The sequence below is a fragment of the Geotrypetes seraphini genome, chromosome 1 (assembly GCF_902459505.1).
Source record: "Geotrypetes seraphini chromosome 1, aGeoSer1.1, whole genome shotgun sequence".
NCBI classification, from domain to species: domain Eukaryota; kingdom Metazoa; phylum Chordata; class Amphibia; order Gymnophiona; family Dermophiidae; genus Geotrypetes; species Geotrypetes seraphini.
In genome coordinates, this window is record NC_047084.1 from 64,404,424 (window position 1) to 64,424,952 (window position 20,529).

General features: G+C 44.3%; 1 protein-coding gene across 5 annotated transcripts in view; it reads left to right on the forward strand.

Moving 5' to 3' along the window:
- The first annotated feature begins 9,765 nt into the window (after positions 1 to 9,765).
- The window catches only part of RICTOR (RPTOR independent companion of MTOR complex 2), a 607,299-nt gene continuing 596,535 nt past the window's right edge, over positions 9,766 to 20,529 (forward strand). For 2 of the 5 annotated variants that reach the window (XM_033932533.1, XM_033932551.1), the window contains exons 1-2: positions 9,768 to 10,071; positions 10,302 to 10,349. In XM_033932533.1, coding sequence (XP_033788424.1) covers positions 10,023 to 10,071; positions 10,302 to 10,349 — 97 coding nt within the window. In that variant the 5' untranslated portion in view covers positions 9,768 to 10,022. Of the gene's footprint in view, positions 10,072 to 10,122; positions 10,215 to 10,301; positions 10,350 to 20,529 lie in introns of those variants that run through there. The other 3 variants (XM_033932568.1, XM_033932543.1, XM_033932559.1) reach the window with 3 other exon arrangements.

Consider the following 20,529-nt stretch of genomic DNA (forward strand, 5'->3'; position numbering starts at 1 on the left):
GCCCACTCTACTGACCCACCCCATTAAGTCTGAGTACTAATGACCTAGTTCCTTAACTCGACCCTCGTAAGGATCCCACTAGGGCATCCCATTTATTCTTAAAGTCAAAAACCAGACCAGCTCTCTATTCTCCAGATACCTGAAGGGTCTCGGGCTAACTGAACCCCTTGTGCCAAGTGTTTGTTCGGGTGTTACAAACAGAGTGTTACATCAGTAAGTGGGAACTCATGTGAAAGATTTATCCGAGTTCACCAGGGTTCAACACCACCAAATGCACAAACGTGCTTGGCAGACATTACCCACTCATATAATTTTTAAACACTCTGTGGGCTAATCTAAAAATCTATAATTTGTAGTGCAAAATTTTTTTTAAACTGCTTTTTTATTTTTTCTCTTTAAGCTATAAATTAATGCAAAAATTGTTATCAATTGCCCAAAACCCTGGTGTCTATATAATGTGGAGAATTAAATTTAAATAGAATTCAAGTAAATAAATCAACAATTCAACAACGCTTTTAAATGACATTGGTGTAAAGCTCCTGAGAAGTATAAAACCTGGTGAATTTTAAACCCTTAGTAAAATGTCTGAAAAACAGGAACTTATCTACAAACTGCTGTTTTGTTTTTCATGCGGGGTGCCAGCTGATTGTCCTACAGAGCCCCATTCGTGTCCTTCATAAGGGGCAAATTCAGGGGCATCTCCCAAAGCAGTATGGATCAAAAGCTGGTTCTCCGCGGTGCAGTTGCCACACAAGTTCCAACTTACTGATGTAACACTTGGCACAAGGGGTTCAGTTAGCCCGAGACCCTTCAAGTGTCTGTAGAATAGAGAGCTGGTCTGGTTTTTGTAGTATTTTTAAATAACATCCATGCCTAGTTTACAGTCCTAACCTTTGCAACTGATCCTTTTAGCTTATTTTTAACCATTTTCCTCATTTTATTATAGTTGCCCTTTCCAAAATTAAATGCCTCTACGGTAGAATACAGTAGAATACCTGGCCTTAATCACATATGCAGAACACAGATAAACCCTATGCAAATACAGAGCTACAAATTAAAAGTCCTAATATACACAAACAGAACCCTTAGATGCCAGATTCTGCATGCATGCAGTACACCAAAGAAAGAGACAAATGCATTTTTCCTGAATAGTGCAAAATATAGATAACAGATGCAAATTCTCAAAACTGACATTTCAATCACTAAATTGAAAATAAAATCAATTTTCCTACCTTTGTTGTCAAGCGATTTCATTTTTCTAATCATCTTTTCCCAGTCTCTGCTTGCACTTCCTTCTACCTTCCACTCTCTTAACTTTGTGTCCAGGACCTTCTTATCCATTTGCTGTTTTTCACTCCTTCTTCACTTTCTGCCCTGCATCCATCTTCAGCAGTAACTTTTAATATTCAGTTTCTTCAATTGTTCTGCTTCCTTCTCAAATCTACCTAGTTTTTCATGTCTTTCCTTCACATCTATCCAAGTGCACTCTCTTCCCTCTCTCTGCCCTTCCCCTCCCCTCCATCCATGTGTACCATCTCCTCCTTCTTCTCATCTTTTCTTAAACAGCATTTTTTTTCCATCTCTTTTTCCTTCCCCACCCCTTCCATTCCTATGCACCATCTCTTCCCTCTCTATCCAACCCTGTGCATTTCCTCCCTCTCTCTCCCCCTCTGGTAGTCTGACATCTTTTTACTCTCCTTCCCCCAGTCTGGCATCTCTCTCTCCCCTACTTCTCTCCTCCCCCTTTCTGGTCTGACATCTTTCTGTCCTTCTCTTCTTCCTCTCACCAACCTTAGTCTGGAATCTCTCTCTCCTCCTTCCCTGGTCTGGCTTCTCTCTCTCCTTCCCTCCCCCATCTCTTTTCTTCCCTTTCTCCCTTCTTGTGGTCTGGCATCTCTCTCCTTCCCTTCCTTCTTCTTCCCTACCTTGGTCTGGAATCTCTCTCTCTCTCTTCATTCCCTTCCCTGGTCTGGCACCATTCTTCCTTTCACTCCCCCCACTCAGTAGAACATAAGAACATAAGAATTGCCATCTCTGGATCAGACCCTGGGTCCATCAAGTCCGGTGATCCGCACACGTGGAGACCCCACCAGGTGTACCCTGGCATAGTTTTAGTCCCCATATCACTGTATGCTTCTCAAGGGAGATGTGCATCTAATTTACCCTTACCCGTATCACTCTATGCCACTCTTAAGGAGCTGTGCATCTAGTTTACCCTTAAATCCTAGTAGTCCAATATTTCTCTCCTTCCCTTTCTCCCCTCTTGTGGTCTGGTATCTCCTCTTCTCTACTTCCCTTCCTTCCTCCTCCCTACTGAGGTGTGGCATCTCTGTCCTCCCCTGGAGGTCTGGCATCCTTTTTTTCCCCTCCCCATCCCCGCAGTCCAGCATCTCTCTTGTAACCCCCCTCCCTTCATTCCTCCCCTCCACAGGATCCAGTAGTTCCTCACCCTTCTCCTTCCTGGTAGCTGTTCTTGCACTCCTCAGACCACCGGCAGTGTGAGTGGAGTAAACACGCTGCCTTCGGCGGCCCAGAAGCATGCAGGGACAGGAAGCATTAGCAGAGGGAAAGCTTGTGGACCGTCAAAGGCAGCGTGTTTACCTTACATGCCAGAAGAGTCAAAGAGCAGCTGCCAAGAAAGAGAAACATTGGATCCCGGGAGGGGATGGGGGAGGGAATTGAACCTTGGACTGCAGTGTGGGTCACCCAGGTCTCCATGGCTGCCATTTGCTCACAGGTTTTGCAATGAAGACCACTGAAGTATGCCATCAAAACAAAAAGTGTTCCTTCTTCATGCTAAAAGCTATGAGCTATAGTAAGTGCCATTTTGAAAATAAGTGATAAAGTAGAAGCACTGAGTTCGCAATACCATACCATGGGGCATGTTTACTAAATCATGCTAAGTAGCTAGCATAGGTATTAGTGCACAGTAGCTATTAGCATGACCCCATGCTAATGGCCACCTCATCTTAAAACCAGCAAAAGTGGGGCATGGGCAGCTATCAGCACTGATAACTAGCAGACGGTGTTGCATGCTACCTGTCACAACTTATGATAATATGGCTGCTTAATACCACCATGCAACCCCAAGAGGTGGAATCAAGCATGGCTCATGATAGGCACCTTCTCGTATCCCACTCCTTTCCCCAACAGAAATACTTCACTCAATGCTGATAACCTAGCAAAAAACAAACAAACCAGAAAAGGTAAATGCTTAAATCAAAGTCCTGTCTTTGTAAATACAATGTCTATGAAGGAATGCATTCAGGCAACAGAATTTAAAGCAAACAAGGAACTGGTACACTATGCTAATGAAACTGCAAACAAAATCTGTTTAATAGACTTGGTATACCCAAACAAAATATCTCAGGCATGGCATGTCATTAAGGATCACTAGCTCAGTCACTCTCAGTAAAAGAATGCTCTAAATTGGTACATCTTATTGCTGTCGGTCCTTTATTTGTAAGCAAGAAAAGTTCAGCCTGATATGGCTCCATTTTCACACACCTACAAGTCTTCTGTATTTCACTTTTGGGTTTAAACTTAAACATTAGGAACCCCAAAATAGGAGGTCTTGCTGAAAGTCTCTACTTCCTTGTCTTACTCTGGATTGCTATCAGCATTTAATTTTGGCAATGGCTGAATGATTCAAAAGTGCTGTCAGAGATTCCATAATCCAGCTGAATCCCACGTCTGCACTGTTGGCTGCATGCCTTTAACAGCAGCTTCAGAACAGTTCTGGTGTAATACTATCTGCATTCAGAAAGGAACTTGGATCTTTATATGATAACATGCACTGCCCTTGTGTTTACATTTGTGAAAACTACCGTGTTCCTTATTTGAATGCACCAAGTAGAATTTTTTTTAAGCTTTTCCCATTTGCCTGTTAAAGCAGTACTAAATGATGTACCATAAATCTGGTCAATGGGGTTCTTCTAGCAAGATCCATACAGTAATTCATTTTTTCCATTATCATAGTACAGCTAATGATGTATGCAGACACAAGGTTTCAGCAAGTCTAACACTAGCCTGAGTAAGAGTATTATCATAGTGGACCAAACAATAAATGATAGAACAGAGAGTTTAGCATGAATATATTTTAGATGGCCCTCTGAGCATGCAGTGTTTCTTAAAAACAAGTTCTAATTCACTTATATTCTATAACTGGTGCCTTAACTTAGGTGCCCCACTGGCACCTAAAGTCCAAAGTGCCATTTAAAAATGAACTTAAATGAAAATTCAAAGTGCCTAATGGCGCCTAAAAAAATGGCATTGGAATCACACCTCCGGAGACGCCTAACACCACTGTAGGCCTGGCTAACGCTGGTTGTGGCATTAGGCGCCATAAAGCACCTATGTAGGCGTGATTCACGTCAAAGGGAGGCACTAGAAATGTAGGTCTTGAAAACCCTGGCCTACATTTCCTGTGCCTACCTTTGCCGGAGGTGCGATTCTCTAAATGGCACCATCGCATGATTGCCAAGTGATTGGTGGCCGCTTTTAAGACGGCCATCGACAATGGCACCGTTTAGAGAATCTAGACCTTAAGGGCTTATGCACTATCCCAGGAAAATGTTCATGGGTCAGTACATATTGCTACAAAATTTAGGTAGAAGATGCAAATGAATTATTGGTTCATTTAAGTCATTAGCTAAATTTTATGTGCAAATTTTCAGGTATTGCCACAGCCAGGTACTCTATACGTTCTGGGTAGCGGCAATACATGACTTTTAAAGGGGGGGAAATGCCCTTTATGCAGTGGTAATAAAGAATTAAAGGGCCCTCTGGCCTGATTTGGAGATATTCTTCTTCTGCTGGGACCTCAATACCCGGTAGGCTGGAACAGAACCAGTCCTCACCCCAACCCTGCTGTGGGGCTAAAATGTGCTCAAGATCCCCCTGCGGCCCTGCACTTTTAAAAATTCCATGTTTTCCCACTTCTCCCTCAATCCCATCCCTTGCATTATTCTGATACTCCCTGGTACCTCACCAGGGTTGTAGGAGTGGCGATTGGCAGTAGCCATTTCTACTTGCTCGTACCCTAGGAGTTACCTTCTTCAAAGTGGTGCTGCTGACTCCTAGCAGTAAACACATGTATTACTGATAAGAGTCAGGTTACCAAATAAGGAGCTTTAGAGACCAAGGAAAAGAATATTAATAGTGGAACATATACCAAGGAAAAAATAGATAACAGTAACCTCGGCGTTTAAAACTCTAGACATCCTCCTAGACAGAAAGATTTTATCAAAGTAGGACCTATTATCCGAATTGTTTATTATAACATAACATTTTATTTGTATACTGCAATACACTGTGAAATTCGATGTGGTTAACAGGAATTAAGTAGACCATACATGAGAGGTCAGGATACAAGTGCAAATTACATAGGATCATGACAAGGTCAGAGTGCTATTCTAGGTAGTTGATCAGTTGGTAAAACACAAGTCCTTCCAGTAGTTTCACAAAAGGATGGAGGTGATAGGTTGGTAGTTAGCAACAGAAAAAATTGGTTCCTTGTTGTTCTTGGTAATGGGTGTTATCATGATATGCCCTTTGTTCTCTGGGTATGTGCTGTTGTTAGGTATTGTCTAAGTCCAATTGAAAAGTAAGCCCTGAAAAGTTGGGGGAATGAGTCGAATGATTTCAGATGGGCAGGTGTCTAATGGGCATTGCCCCTCATGGACAAACAGGCAATCAAGTGAAAAAAAATTAGAAACAGAACCAGAAAAACAAAGCATATGGGGAAAATGTCTCCAAATATAGTGTACAGTTTCAGTCTCTCAAATTTATTGCTAACACTCACCTTAGTACTTGAATTATGCTAAACAGTGCTTCCTTATAGAGTTCAAAAGATGCAACATTGATAGGCAATTTATCCAGGTGTGCTTGGAAGTTTGTTTTGATCAAGCCTGTAGCACCGAAAATGATGGAAAATATTTTAGTATCTTTCTGCCACATTTGCTTGGTCTCTGACCACATTTCCTGATTCTTGAGGATATTCTCTCTCTCCATGTGATTCACAGAGTAATCACTTGGGACAGACATGCTGTACTTCAGGGTTTTTTCATTAACCATAGTACTGCTACCATGCAGACACAAGGTTTCAACAAGCCCAACACTAGCCTGTTTAAGAGTACTTTCAGTGATAACTCACTATCAACCTCCCTAATCCCTGACCAAGAATTCATGTATCACAGGAAAGAGATCTCTGAACAAGCCCTCAACAAACAAGCGCCAATCAAAAGCAGAAAAAGTCCAGCGACCATCAGAGAAAAAGGTTCAACTCAGAACTACTCACATTAAAAAGAACATGTTGACATGCCGAGAATACCACACATTAGAAAATATTAGGGCTGATTGAAATGTAATGACAATGTCTCTGATTTTCTTTCCAAGTAGTTGTAGCAATGCTGTGCTGGTTCTTGTGAGCTCATACATTGACATTTCTGAACTTGTAGTTGGATTGCTGTAGTCTTCATTGTTGGGTCATGACGACAGAAATAATTTTGTATGTTTCATCATGGCAAATAAGGAAGATGCGTCTGTGAGAGTACGTCAGAGGTGTGTGATTTTTGTGTTAAACTTGGAAAGAGCGGTAATGAAACTCTTGAAATGCTATGGCAAAAATATGGTGGTGAAACAATTAGTCATGCTGCGTATTATCACAGACATGTATTTTTCATCTGTCATGACGAAATGTACGAAGTTCTTCCTCTTGCTGTGACCCAACAATGAAGATTACGTTTAGAAAAATCGATGTATCATCGTCACAAGATCCAAGCATAAAAATCATGAGGAAGAGAAGCCACCAACCAGGAATATGTCATCAAATGAAATCTTTATTGGGTCTGGACTCAACACAGCCAGTGTTTCAGCACCTAAGTGCTGCCAATCCTGCTTTAGGGGGCGAGGGGGGAGGGTCAGTCACCAAATTGGGAGGCCAATTTTTTTTTGTTTTTAAATTGATTCGAATCGATTCACCCGAAGTGAATCAGTGAATCGATTTGAATCGTGAATCGGGCAGCACTAGAATCCAGAAATCATCAATCTATAATGCCAACTATAATAAACTTCTGGCTAAGAAGGAAACTATTCAAGAAATATGTTTGTCAATGATGTTTTAAAGAACATCCCACCAGTGAACTGGTGGAGATCACTTATTAAACACTCGAATTTAAGATTGCTGAAGATTCTTCTGCTGGCTTAGAAAGAATATTCTCATTTTTTGAACTCATTCATCCCAAATTGAGAAATATTTTGGGACCCAATAAAGCAGGAAAGCTTGTTTTCCTTTTTCAGATTAATGAACAAATGTTATTCTTTTCACTCTGATAAAGCCTTGCTCTGAACCTCTTATATCTTCATCTCTCAAAACATCTCACTTGGAAAGTACTCCTATCTTTCACATCTGCATGCTGAGTCAGTGAACTCCAGGCTGGGAGCATCAACTTAGATGCACATCATCTACTCGACCTCCCTGGGCAATTGAGTCCTTTGACACACCTAACCTCAGTCCAATCCGAACACTGCTTTCAAACTTCATTGAGGCATCGATCTTGGACATCATGATGTCGAGCATCTAAGTCAAGGATGCATCCATCTTCCTCTAGAGAGCACAGTTCTTCATTTCAACACTCTTCTTGATGCTCTTCTCGACGTTTCAAAGGGTTAGAAAGAGCTCAGTGTTATACATCCTTCACATTCAGCTGGAGACCATAGCCAATATTTAGCCGGAACCCGCATAAAACCTGGAAGCTAGCACAGACCAAATTAGTCACAGATATTTGATGCTGGAGCCCAGCTTTGATTATCTTGGGGTACCTTTATCTACAGCAGTGGTCTCAAACTCGTGGCCCGGGAGTCCGCCAGCTATTTTGAGGCCCTCGGTATGTTTATTATAATCACAAAAGTAAAATAAAACAGTTTCTTGATCATATGTCTCTTTAGCTATAAATTACAATATTATTATTAAGACAGCCAAAAGGAAAGATTTATAAACTATAAAGAGTTTTACCTCATGCAAAATTGTAATTTCTTTAATAAGATATTAACTAATTTTTCTGCTGCCCTCCAAGTACCTACAAATCTAAAATGTGGCCCTGCAAAGGGTTTGAGTTTGAGACCACTGATCTACAGTGATCAGAATTACAAAACACCTACCACCACAGGCTGAATACTGAACAGCTATGACTCAAATTCACTAGGGTTGCCACCTGATTCCAAGAGGAACTATTTCAGTCATGACTTTATTCCCTCTTATGCACAGACTTATATCTCTAGTTGTCCCACTGAGGGCTCCTTTTACTAAGCTGCGTTAGGGCTTTAACACGCAGAATAGTGCACGCTACAATGCCTTTCACGCTAGACGTTAACGCCAGCATTGAGCTGGCGTTAGTTCTAGCCGCACAGTGCAGGGTTAGCGCGCACTAATCTGCGTGCGCTAATAACGCTAGCACATCTTAGTAAAAGGAGCCCTGAGTTTCTCAAGTCATACATGCTTACATAATTCAATTATTGTAAATATGGTATATCATATATAATTAAAATCAACAACATAAAATTAGTGTTGGATTATATGAGATGGAATCAGGATGCAAACCCAGTAACACTTTTCATCCTTTATTCCAGTGTATCGCAAACTGTGTGCCTCCTGAGATTTCTGATGTGCTGTGACACACTGGTGAGGAGTAGAGTCGACCATGCCGGTTGCCTGCTTACAGGATGTGCCTCTTGTGGCGAGAGGAATGTCCTATAGGAAGTCAGCTGGCGCAGCTGACTCTTCTCCCCGCACCTCCCGGATCCCTGTAACGGCGGGGTTGTGGCCAGATGGGCCTCCGCGCTTGCACGGATGACGTTATGCATGCACGTGATGTCATCAAGTTGACTTTTGTGTGCCGCCGGCCGGAAAAGTTTGCGAGACACTGCTTTATTCACTAGTATCTCAAGGAGAGTTACTCATATACAGTAGGTACATGATGGAATAAACTTCCATTTACATTAAGCAACAGGCAAGGGTGGGGGATTTAAAAAACAAAACAACTATTGAAACCACATTTGTTTTGTTTCGTGAAATATGGAGAATGAGTCTGTATTTGTCTCCCAGACTCATGTTGTGGCTGGTTTCATTGGTGTGTTTAGCGTGGAACAGAATATGTAATAACTCAGGGCTCCTTTTACTAAGCTGTAAATGTCTCCATAGCGCTAGCGTTAGTTTTTCCACATAGTGCAGGGGTTAGCGCGCGCTAAAAACGCTACCACAGCTTAGTAAAAGGAGCCCTCAGTTCTGGCAGGATTTGATGGTTTGATTAGGTATTGTTAAATTTTTTTATATTTTTTTCAGCTGTTTGTAAATAATTCTATTGTGTATGTTGCTTTGCGCTCCGCCTTGATAAAGGCGGAATATAAACACACAAACATCTTTTTAATAATTGGCACTACAGCTCGTACGGAATCTACTAAAAACGCATTTGCTTAAGAATGAATGGAAACAAAACCGACAGGTATCTTACTTTTGTAAACTAGCCAGTGATATCCTTTGCGAGAACGCTGTATCTTCCCTATCAGTTAGGCAAACACACTACTTTACCTCTCACACGGCTACCACCAAAGTACCGTATGACATCACAGGAAATCAATTAAAACCTATCTCTTTGATAAATTTCTCTGATTCCCTGCCTGCCACTTGTATCTCTGATATGCCTCCGGATATGCCTGACTTCTCTCGACTTGCTAAGCTAATCTGAATGTCTTGTATGTAACATCGCTGTCTGTGTACAGTCTCTTCCTCTGTAAACCGCTCTGAACTGCGGTATACAAAAATAAAGTGATTATTATTATTACTACAGAGAGATCAATAGAGTCTAAGAGCTATCACCACACAGTCACTGAGAGCAAACCCCACCCCTTCTACGCACCCGCTTTGAGAAGAGGAGGAGGCCTTAGCAGTCCTCCCGAAGACCTTGCGTAGGCAAAATCTCGCGACGTCTGGTGAGGTTTCCGGTGTTGTGAATGTTCCCGTAAACATGGCGTCCGGCGTCCGCACCCGCTCGTTGAGGCACCTCAGGATACGCGGTAAGCATAAATGAAATTCGCTAATGTGCCCAGGGATGACCGTAGTGGAGCGGTGAAACAGGGAATGTGGGCGATGCCAGTTTATCCAGTGTCCGAAATGAGCTAGGTGACCGGGCGTCGCGGTCCCAAAACGCTCGAACTATGTATGTTATATATATATATTTACGTGTACTTGAGTGCGCGGGCGGACAGCCCCACTAACGACGTCTCTGTTTGTTTCTTCATGACAGGACGGAACGACAGCGGCGAGGAGAATGTGCCGCTCGATCTCACCAGAGGTACGGGGCGGGGGAGAGAGAAGGAGGGAGGGAGGTTGTGAGGGTGGGAAGAGGAGCCCAGCAGCTTGCGACCGCAGTGTTTAGCATTCACGAATTTCCTCCATCCCTTCAGACAGACCAGCAGAACCTGAGACCGGATTGTTACTCTGTCGGTTGAGGGAAGGAGGATTCGGTTCAATGTGTTTGCCTTTCTGCAGATGCTGCTGGTGTTGGTGATGTCCTGTTTTGCCTCTGGGCTGAGTGGCGCTGGTGTATGTTATTGCTGACATTTATATACAAGGTTGATTTCACGAGGCCTTCGTATTGGTTCAGGAGAATATTGTCTTCTTTTTCGTAAAGGGTGTTGATTTGGTAAACGGTACTGTAGTAGAAAGGAAATATTTATTTCATTCGTTTTGAAGCCTGTGCTGTCCAACTCCCGCCCCGTTGCCTCAGGTTTATTTACCTTAGTACAATATATCAATCAAGACTGGGATATACTAGTTCCGTTCAGCTAATGGAAACCGCGTTTATTTGGTGTATAACAAGGTATGCAGAAAAAGTTACTTTGTTCTCAGTGACTGTGCTGCCTTAGAAGTTATTGATCTCTGGAGGTGTAATTGGCTTTGATGTCAATGAACTGTTTGGATTATAATCGGTGTCCATTATTTAATGGAGAGAAACTCGCCAGAAATAGTATTTGTTGGTTGACTGTTTTGGACATTCAGATTATTTTGTGATGGTCAAAAGCTTAATTTTACATAAAGTGGTATTGGCAATCAATACAGAGCTTTCAATATCAGGGATATTGTATCCTTCCAGTGGTTCTTTTAATCAACTTTTTTTTGTGTGTTTTGTATCATTTGTAATCTGGACAACAATTTGGTTGATACTTGCAAATACTGCAGTTCCTTGTGATTGCTTCAGGTACAAAATAAGTACTTGTCTAAAATATATAAACTGCTTTGATTGTAACCACAATGAAAAAAGTGGTATATGAAGTCCCATCCCTTTACCCTTACTCTATTGCAATAATCTGAGCATAGCAACTATTTGAATTACTGTTCTTAGATCTGAAATTGGAAGATCAGAGAAGTTAAAAATGATCAGACAGAAATGAGCTAATTTTCATGATCTATAGCTCAGTCAATAATACTCATAACTCTTCTGAATGGAAAAAGAGAATGGAATTGAAATATCGGCTAGCAAGGAATTTATCAATGGCTTCTGAATTCTAGATCCTTGAACCCACATTTTAGTCTTTTGGGTTAATTTTAAGAAAATTAAAATCCTTTCTGTTCCTGATCCTGACAAAGCATTCATCCAAAGCTAAATGGCTTCATTCAATCCACTTTTTCTGCATACAATGTTATACATCAGATAAACTTGTTTCCAATAGTTGAACAGCATAAACTACTGTATCCTAATCATGATTTCCCCTCACAAATATGAAACAAAAGTAAATAAACCTCAGGCAACTGAGTGGGGGTGCTGGACAGCACAAGTGTAACCACAAGTAAACAGTATTTTCTTTCCATTATAGTGCCCCACCCTTTTAAAAAAAACATTGGGGTCCTTTTACTAAGATGTGCTAGCCGTTTTAATGTGCGCTAAATGCTAACGCATCCATTATATCCTACGGACACGTTCGCATATGTTAGCATTTAGCACACGCTAAGACGCACTAGCGTGCCTTAGTAAAAGGACCACATTGCTTGGACATCATTAGGATAAATATGGTGGAAAAGTCTAATGATTAATGTAATGGGTTGAGAACTGGGTTTAATTCCAGTGGAGCTTCTTACCTTCTATTGCCTTAGGTCCAAAACTTTGATTGTGAGCTCACTAGGAACAGAGGAAGAAGTACCTGTGAGCTCACTAGGAACAAAGAAAGTACCACAAAAAGGTGGTATGTCAAATCCAGGGCTGTGGAGTCGGTAGATAAATCCTTCAACTCCAAATCCAACTCCTCAGTTTCTGGTACCCACTACTCCGACTCCAGGTACCCAAAATTGTCTCCAACTCCTCGACTCCGACTCCACAGCCCTAACAGTTTCTGGTACCTACGACTCTGACTCCAGTACCCAAAATTTTCCAGTACCCGACTCCACAGCTCTGGTCAAATCCATGACCCTTTTACCTGCCTATCTAATTTCAGATCCTCCAGTAGCCTTCCCCCTCTCTCCTATCAGGGATGTTAAACGATCCTCCAGTAGCCTTCCCCCTCTCTCCTATCAGGGATGTTAAACAAGGGGAAAGCCGAGAGTCGATCTGACCTCGACACATCGGACCACAGTATCGAGCAAGGATACTGAAACAGGAAAGGAAGATAGTGGACTAGAGGCAAAATGGACACTTTATGGACATAAACCCAAGGATACAGTACAGGGACCTGAGAGGCAAGTAGAGCTAAAGAGCAAGACAGGGAGGACACAGTCGGAACCAGAGGGCTATCAAAGAAGCGGGCGGAGGACGGGATAGACACACCACAGGAGGCAGCCCGTGAGGAGACCAGCAGGAGCATCAAATCAAGAGTAGACCCAAAAGAAAAGGTAACTAACCGGGACTTAAATTGCCTATATACAAACGCTAGGAGCCTAAGGACTAAAATGGGGGAGCTAGAAGTTATAGCCAGAAATAAGGACCTAGACATAATAGGAATCACAGAGACATGGTGGTCAGAGGACAACAAATGGGATGTGGCCCTGCCAGGGTACAAACTCTACAAAAGGGACAGGGCGCACAAGAAGGGGGGAGGAATAGCACTGTATATAAAGGACTACATTCCTTCATCCAGATCAGAAACAACAATAAGGGCAGACAGTCTGGAGTCACTATGGGTTAAACTAACAGGAGGGGAAGGAGCTGACATCAAATTGGGACTTTACTATCGCCCACCAGGACAGCCAGAAGCAAACGACCTGGACCTGGAGGCCGAACTGAGGCAGGTGTGCAAAAGTGGAAGGGTGGTGGTTATGGGGGATTTCAACTATCCGGGAATAGATTGGGACATTGGGCACTCAAATTGCACAAGAGAAACTAAATTCATAGAGGTGATAAGAGACTGTTTCATGGAGCAGCTGGTCACAGAACCAACGCGAGGGGATGCCACTCTGGACCTAATCCTCAACGGGCTAGAAGGACCCGCAAAGGAAGTGGTGGTACTAGCACCGTTAGGGAACAGCGATCACAACATGATCCAGTACAAATTAAACATGGGAACATCAAAGGTGAAAAGAACCACAACGACAGCACTCAACTTCAGAAAAGGAAACTACAAAGACATGAGGAAAATGGTAGGAAAAAAGCTCAGCAATAACTCAAGGAAGATGAAGACCGTAAAGGAAGCCTGGACACTGCTCAAAGGCACAGTGCTCGAGGCACAAGACCTGTGCGTCCCAAGGTTCAGGAAAGGGTGCAAAAAAAATCGAATTAGAAACCCAGCATGGATAACAACTGCAGTTAATAAGGCGATAAGCGACAAGAAATCATCCTTCAAGAAATGGAAAATGGAACCAACAAAGGAGAACCAGGAAGAGCACAAAAGGCACCAGAAAGAATGCCATCGAGAGGTCAGGAAAGCAAAGAGAGAATATGAGGAAAGACTGGCAGGAGAAGCAAGAAACTTCAAACCCTTCTTCAGGTATGTGAAAGGGAAACAACCAGCCAGAGAGGAAGTTGGACCACTGGACGACGGAGACAGGAAAGGAGCGATAAAGGAGGAAAAAGAGATAGCTGACAGGTTAAACAAATTCTTCTCGTCAGTCTTCACCAGAGAGGACACATCCAATATCCCAGAACCCGAGGTGATTATAAACGGGGAACACGACGAAAAGCTGGTGCAACTAGAGGTAAGCAAAGAGGATGTCCTCAGACAGATAGATAGACTGAAAAGCGATAAATCACCAGGCCCGGATGGCATACACCCAAGGGTACTAAAAGAACTGAGAAACAAAATAGCAGAGACACTTCGCCAAATATGTAACCTCTCCCTAAAAACTGGGGAGATCCCAGAGGACTGGAAAATAGCAAATGTCACGCCCATCTTTAAGAAGGGATCAAGGGGTGACCCGGGAAACTACAGGCCTGTGAGCTTGACCTCGGTTCCGGGAAAGATGATGGAAGCAATGGTAAAGGACACAATCTGCGAACACATAAAAAAAATGGACAACTGAAGGCGAGTCAGCATGGCTTCTGCAAGGGAAGGTCGTGCCTCACAAACTTGCTGTACTTCTTCGAGGGAATAAACAGCCAGATGGATAAGGGGGAATCCATAGACATCATTTACCTTGACTTCCAAAAAGCCTTCGACAAGGTACCTCACGAACGGCTACTAAAAAAGCTGTGGAACCACGGGGTGCAAGGGGATATCTACCGATGGATCAAACACTGGTTAGCAGGCAGGAAACAGAGGGTTGGAGTAAAGGGCCAATACTCAGACTGGCAATGGGTCACGAGCGGAGTTCCACAGGGGTCGGTGCTGGGACCTCTATTGTTCAATATATTTATTGACGATCTGGAGACGGGGACAAAATGTGAGGTTATCAAATTTGCTGATGACACCAAACTATGCAGTAGGGTTAGGAACACGGAAGACTGTGAAAACCTGCAAAGGGACCTAACGAGACTGGAAGACTGGGCAAATAAGTGGCAAATGAGTTTTAACGTAGAGAAATGCAAAGTCATGCATGTAGGGAAAAAGAACCCGATGTTCAGCTACAAAATGGGGGGAACACGGCTAGGGGTGAGTAACCTTGAAAGGGATCTGGGGGTGATGGTTGACACATCACTGAAACCATCGGGGCAATGTGCGACAGCCTCAAAGAAAGCAAACAGAATGCTGGGCATCATCAAAAAGGGTATCATCATGCCGCTGTATCGCGCAATGGTGCGCCCGCACCTGGAGTACTGTGTTCAATACTGGTCGCCGTACCTCAAAAAGGACATGGCGGTACTCGAGGGAGTGCAGAGGAGGGCGACTAAACTGATAAAAGGTATGGAAAATTTCTCTTACGCTGACAGGTTAAAAACGTTGGGGCTGTTCTCTCTGGAGAAGAGGAGACTTAGAGGGGACATGATAGAAACCTTCAAAATCCTAAAGGGCATAGAGAAAGTGAATAAGAACAGATTCTTCAAACTGTGGGGAGCCACAAGCACTAGGGGTCACTCGGAGAAATTGAAAGGGGACAGGTTTAGAACAAATGCTAGGAAGTTCTTTTTTACCCAGAGGGTGGTGGACACATGGAACAAGCTTCCGGAGGAGGTGATAAGCCAGAACTTTGTACAGGGGTTCAAGGAAGGTTTGGATAGGTTCCTGGAGGATAAGGGGATAGAGGGGTACAGATAGAACTTGAGGTAGGTTATAGAAGTTGTCAGTAACCACTTCATAGGTTGCGGACCTGATGGGCCGCCGCGGGAGCGGACCGCTGGGCAGGATGGACCTCTGGTCTGACTCAGTGGAGGCAACTTCTTATGTTCTTAATCTAGGTGACATGCTTTCAGGCAAATAATTATAGCCCTTAAACTAGAGGTCTGCACGGGAACGGGGATTGCGGGAATCCCACGGGTCCCACGAGACCCCTCCCAGTCCCACAGGACTCCCACGGGGACCCCTCCAAGGCTGTTGGGACTCCCACGGGGATGGACCCGGGGTTCATATCCCGAGGCCTACCTAATTTCCGGTCCGGGTCCTGTGCCGAGCTGAGCTCCTGAGTCCTGACGAATCAGCAGCAACAGTCTCTGTCACGTAGGCAGTGATCTCAGCACGTGCTGAGCTCCATGCCTACGTGACAGACTGTTGCTGATTCGTGGGGAGGTGTCTCGTGCAGGCTAGAGCGGGCGGACAGAGTCCTCCCTCCCCCCCCCGGGACAAACCCGAAATGAGCTATCTTCGCTGGTCACACGCAGCGTTCAGGGCCCGGTTCTGCTGCATGAGCCGCAATCTGTGGCTCAGAGCTGAGCGGGGATCGGTGGACGTCGAGGGCTGCTGAGCCGAAGCTGCAAAAACCCAGCGAGGAGCTGCAACTCGCTAGGATCTTGGACTGCAGCAAGCGAGGATGAAAACTACTCTTCTGCTACCAGAACGATCCAGCTTTCTGAAGCCTCATGAGCTTGAATAGTCTGCTCTGTCTATCAAAACTTGCCAATTCTTTCCCTCACTCTGGCTCTCTTATTCCACTTCTTATTTCCTAGTCTGTCACTAATTCTATCATCTTTCTCTCCCATCATTGAGCATTTCCCCCTCTCTCTCTGCTCCCCTTCTATCCAGCATTTGTCCTTTCTCTCTCTTTTCTCTCCAGCATCTTCCCTCTCTTCCATTTCATCCAACATCTTCCCTCTCTCTCTCTTTTTCTCCTTTCCATCCAGCATCTGCCCATCTCTCTCCTGCTTCTGCCCAGCATCTTATCTGTCTCCTCTCTTTCTCCTTTCTGCCCCCTCTGTCACCCCATCCATCATCCACCCTTCTCTCTTCCCCTTCCATCCAGCATCTGCCCATCTTTCTTTTCCCCCTTTTAGCCCAGCATCTGCTTCATTTTTCTTTCACTCCCTTCTATTCGGTGTCTGCCCCATCTTTCTCTTTCCTCCTTTCCATCTGCATCCTCCCCCTCTCCTCCCTTCCATTCAATGTCTTCCTCCCCTCTTCTTTTCTTTACATCCATCATCTGTCTTTTTCTCTCTCCCAAGGCATTCCAGCTTGTCTGTTATCTTTCCCCTTTCATCCAGTGAGATACAGATGATAGGGAAGAGAAAGATGAGAGTGAGAAATGTGGTGGAAAGGGAACAGTGGGACAGATTGAAAGGGATGCAAGAGGGAGGAATGTTGGACATAGTGGTGAAGGGAATGGAGGGAGAGATGTGGCATGAAGTTGGAGAGGAGTGATAGAACAGAAGGAGAAATGTTGAGCATGGGGCTGGCGGGCAGGCATGATAGATGAGAAAGGGATAAATCCTGGACCATGGTAGGAGGAACCAATGGACAGCAACAGAAGAATTTACAGAAAATAGGAAAACAGAAAAAAGAAACTAGGACCAACTTCACGAAAAAATTAGTTTGCAGATAACAAAGGTAAAAAACAGAGTTTGACTAAAATATGTTAGCTTTGGGAAATGTATGTAGCAGATGTCTTTGTACTGTGTTCAAAATAAAGGAAATTCATTTCTGGTTTTATTTCTACAGTGTTGAAGTACTTGCTGACCCTTGCTGTGGCTGGTGGGGATCCCCAAGCACCGCCAGCAGAGGACCTCTAGCAGCAGCCTGCAGAGAAGATCGCTGGGGCTAGCGATCTCAGCAGGCTGCTGTAGGTCTTAGGAGTTGTTTCCTCTGCTGCGGTCCCGCCCATCCTCTAATGTCAGAGGCAGGATCGTGGCAGAGGAAACAGCTCCGAAGACCTATAGCAGCTTGCAGAGATTGCTAGCCCCAGCGATCTGCTCTGCAAGCTGCTGCTAGTAGGTAAATGGTGCGCGGGAGGCCAGGGGGAACACGCAGGCTTTCCATGGGGAGGAGGGGACGCAGGGTGCAGTCCTTTGGGGGTGGGTGGGGTGATACAGGCCTTTGGGGGTGGGGTGTAGGCCTTCCGGGGGGTGCAGGCCTTTGGGGGGTGGTACAGGCCTTCAGGGGTGGGATGCAGCCTTCGGGGGAGGTGCAGGTCTTCAGGGGTGGGATGCAGGGCTTCGGGGGATGTGTGTGCAGACCTTCAGGGGAGGGGGGCCCTGGTGTAGAAGTACACAGAGGGAGGGAGGGAAGGGGGTTCAAAGAGACATGCATATGCCGTATTTGTGGGGGGGAAGAAATATTGGGTTTAAAAACAGAGGAGAGGGAGAGAGATGGTGGACAATGGAATTTAGGGAGGGAAGGAACAGAAATGGAGAGAAATTGGATACAAGGGATGGTGTGGAGGGGGGAATAGAAATACTGGATAGGAGGGTAGTTGGGAAAAGAAAGGGAGCTATGGTGGACCCTGGGGTAGTGGGGAAGGAGGGAGAGATGCTGGATGAAAGGGTAGTTGAGAAAAGGTGGATCTGTGGATGGAGATGAAAAAAAAGGAAAGATGCCCAGACTAGGAGAGGAAAGGGAAACGGAAGGGGAGGACAGAGATAGAAGCTGGATGGTTAGCACGGAGAAAGAAGAAAGGAGACCCTGGCAAGCAAGTTATCAGAAGACAACCAGAGCTGGGGACAAACAAGATTTGAATAATGACCAGACAAAAGGTAGGAAAAATATTTCTTTTTTTTTCTGTTTTGTGATTACAGTATGCCAGATTTGAAATGTGTATCCTGCTATAGCTGGTGTAAGACCGAAAACGTGAGCTAGGATTTAACAGAGAGAGGAAATGTTTTTTGTGTTTGTTTATTTTGTTTACACCACAGTGCCAGTGTGGTTAGGAGAAGGCAAAGAGGGTTAAGAGGCTATAAAATTAACCTACCAGGATGTTTGAAAAAAAACAACACCACCCAATTGGGCAGGAAAATCAAATCGAAAAATCGATTCAATAGGCTGAATCGAATTGAAACTTTTTTTCCTGAATCAGGCAGCAATAGTATGCATAGTCAACTAGTGGAATCTGAAGTCGTTTTTCACTCACTCCTGAGTTTTCAGGAACACATCTCATTCTACATCTAGGATTTCTTCATTCTATCATCTCTATGCAGTACGAAGCCTTTTTGATTCATCATCCATGCAAACGTTTATTCATGCATTTGTTACTACCCACCTTGATTATTGCAATTTTGTGTTAGCTGCTATCATTAATTCTCAGTTTGAGTCACCTTCAAACACTGCTGGCCAGTTATTGTGCTCTGTGGAGAAATTGAACCATCACTCTTTTTGCTCCGTGCGCTACACTGGCTACTTGTGCCTTTTCATGTTAGATTAAAATACTTTGTTTAACTTCTAAGGCTTATCACATGGGTGTCCCTTCTTATTTATCTGATTTCGTGATTCCTTATGCCCCTACTGGTTGTTGCGTGCCAAGGATAGCCATCACCTACAGTGTTCTCCCCAGGGCCTTTCAGCCGGGCGCTCCGCCCAGCTAATTTAGATGAGCGCCCGGCTGTAATCTCGATCGCAATCCTGCTGCTGCTGCTGCCTTCTGCTCAACATTAAAACAAAAAACAACCTTCTCACCGGCTTGGAGATTTACCGGGCTGACTCGGCACAGCCTGAATCGCAGGAGCCTGACTTTTTTTTTTTAAGTTTTTAACACCAGCAAGCGACTTGAACCCATGCTCCGGGGCTCTAACATGCATGCCGCTTCTCTCCGAAACCGGAAGTCACGTCCTGAGGGAGGAAGAGAAGGGAAGTCGACATGCACACGCCCCGGAGCATGGGTTCGCTATAGGAGACAGGTCAGCTTACAACTTGCTCTTGCTTGCTTCGGGCTTTCTTCATTGCCGGATCCTGCCTATTTTCTGTTTCCGAAAGTAGGCAGGACCCGGCAACGAGAAAGGCCCGTAGCAAGCAAGAGCAGCGAGTTGTAAGCTTCCCTCCGTTGCTGACTTATGGAAGTTAGGTCAGCGATGGAAGGAATCTTACAACTTGCCTTAGTCCAGCCCTGCACAACATGCGGCCCAAAAAGGATCTCACTGCCGATATGGCTCTCACTCCGCTCTCCTTTGAAGATCAGCTCAGGAGGCAAGATTTAGCCCGAGATCAGACGAATATTAAAGGGCATTTGAAGGCATCTGAGCAGATTGAGGAGAACATGTCCTGCTTTTCCATGCCTAAAAATACCACCTTGTCTAATGTAATCTCTGATCAGATCCTTAAGAGTGATTCAACTATGTATGCTGGACAGTCTCCTCCAGTAAACAGAGCTTTAAAGCCTGCAACCATACAGAACCAGATGGTCAAAGGGCTCCGAAGTGTAGTATTGCCAAGGGATCTGTCTCACAAGTTTCTGACGCTAGCAGATGTAAGCACAGCACAAGAAATAGAGACTTGTGGCATTCTGTGTAGAAAGCTGATGCATAATGAATTTACTATTACCCATGTAATAGTGCCAAAGCAGTCTGCTGGACCAGACTACAGTACATTGATATGGAGAATGTGGAAGAATTATTCAGTGTTCAACATGATCTCCTCACAGAAGAAAGAAGGAGGGAAAGAGAGAAGCCTAGACCAAAGGGGAAAGACAGGAGGCAGATACTGGAGAGGGGGGGGGGTGAGAGAAGGGAAGGAGATAGAGATATCAGACCATGGGGT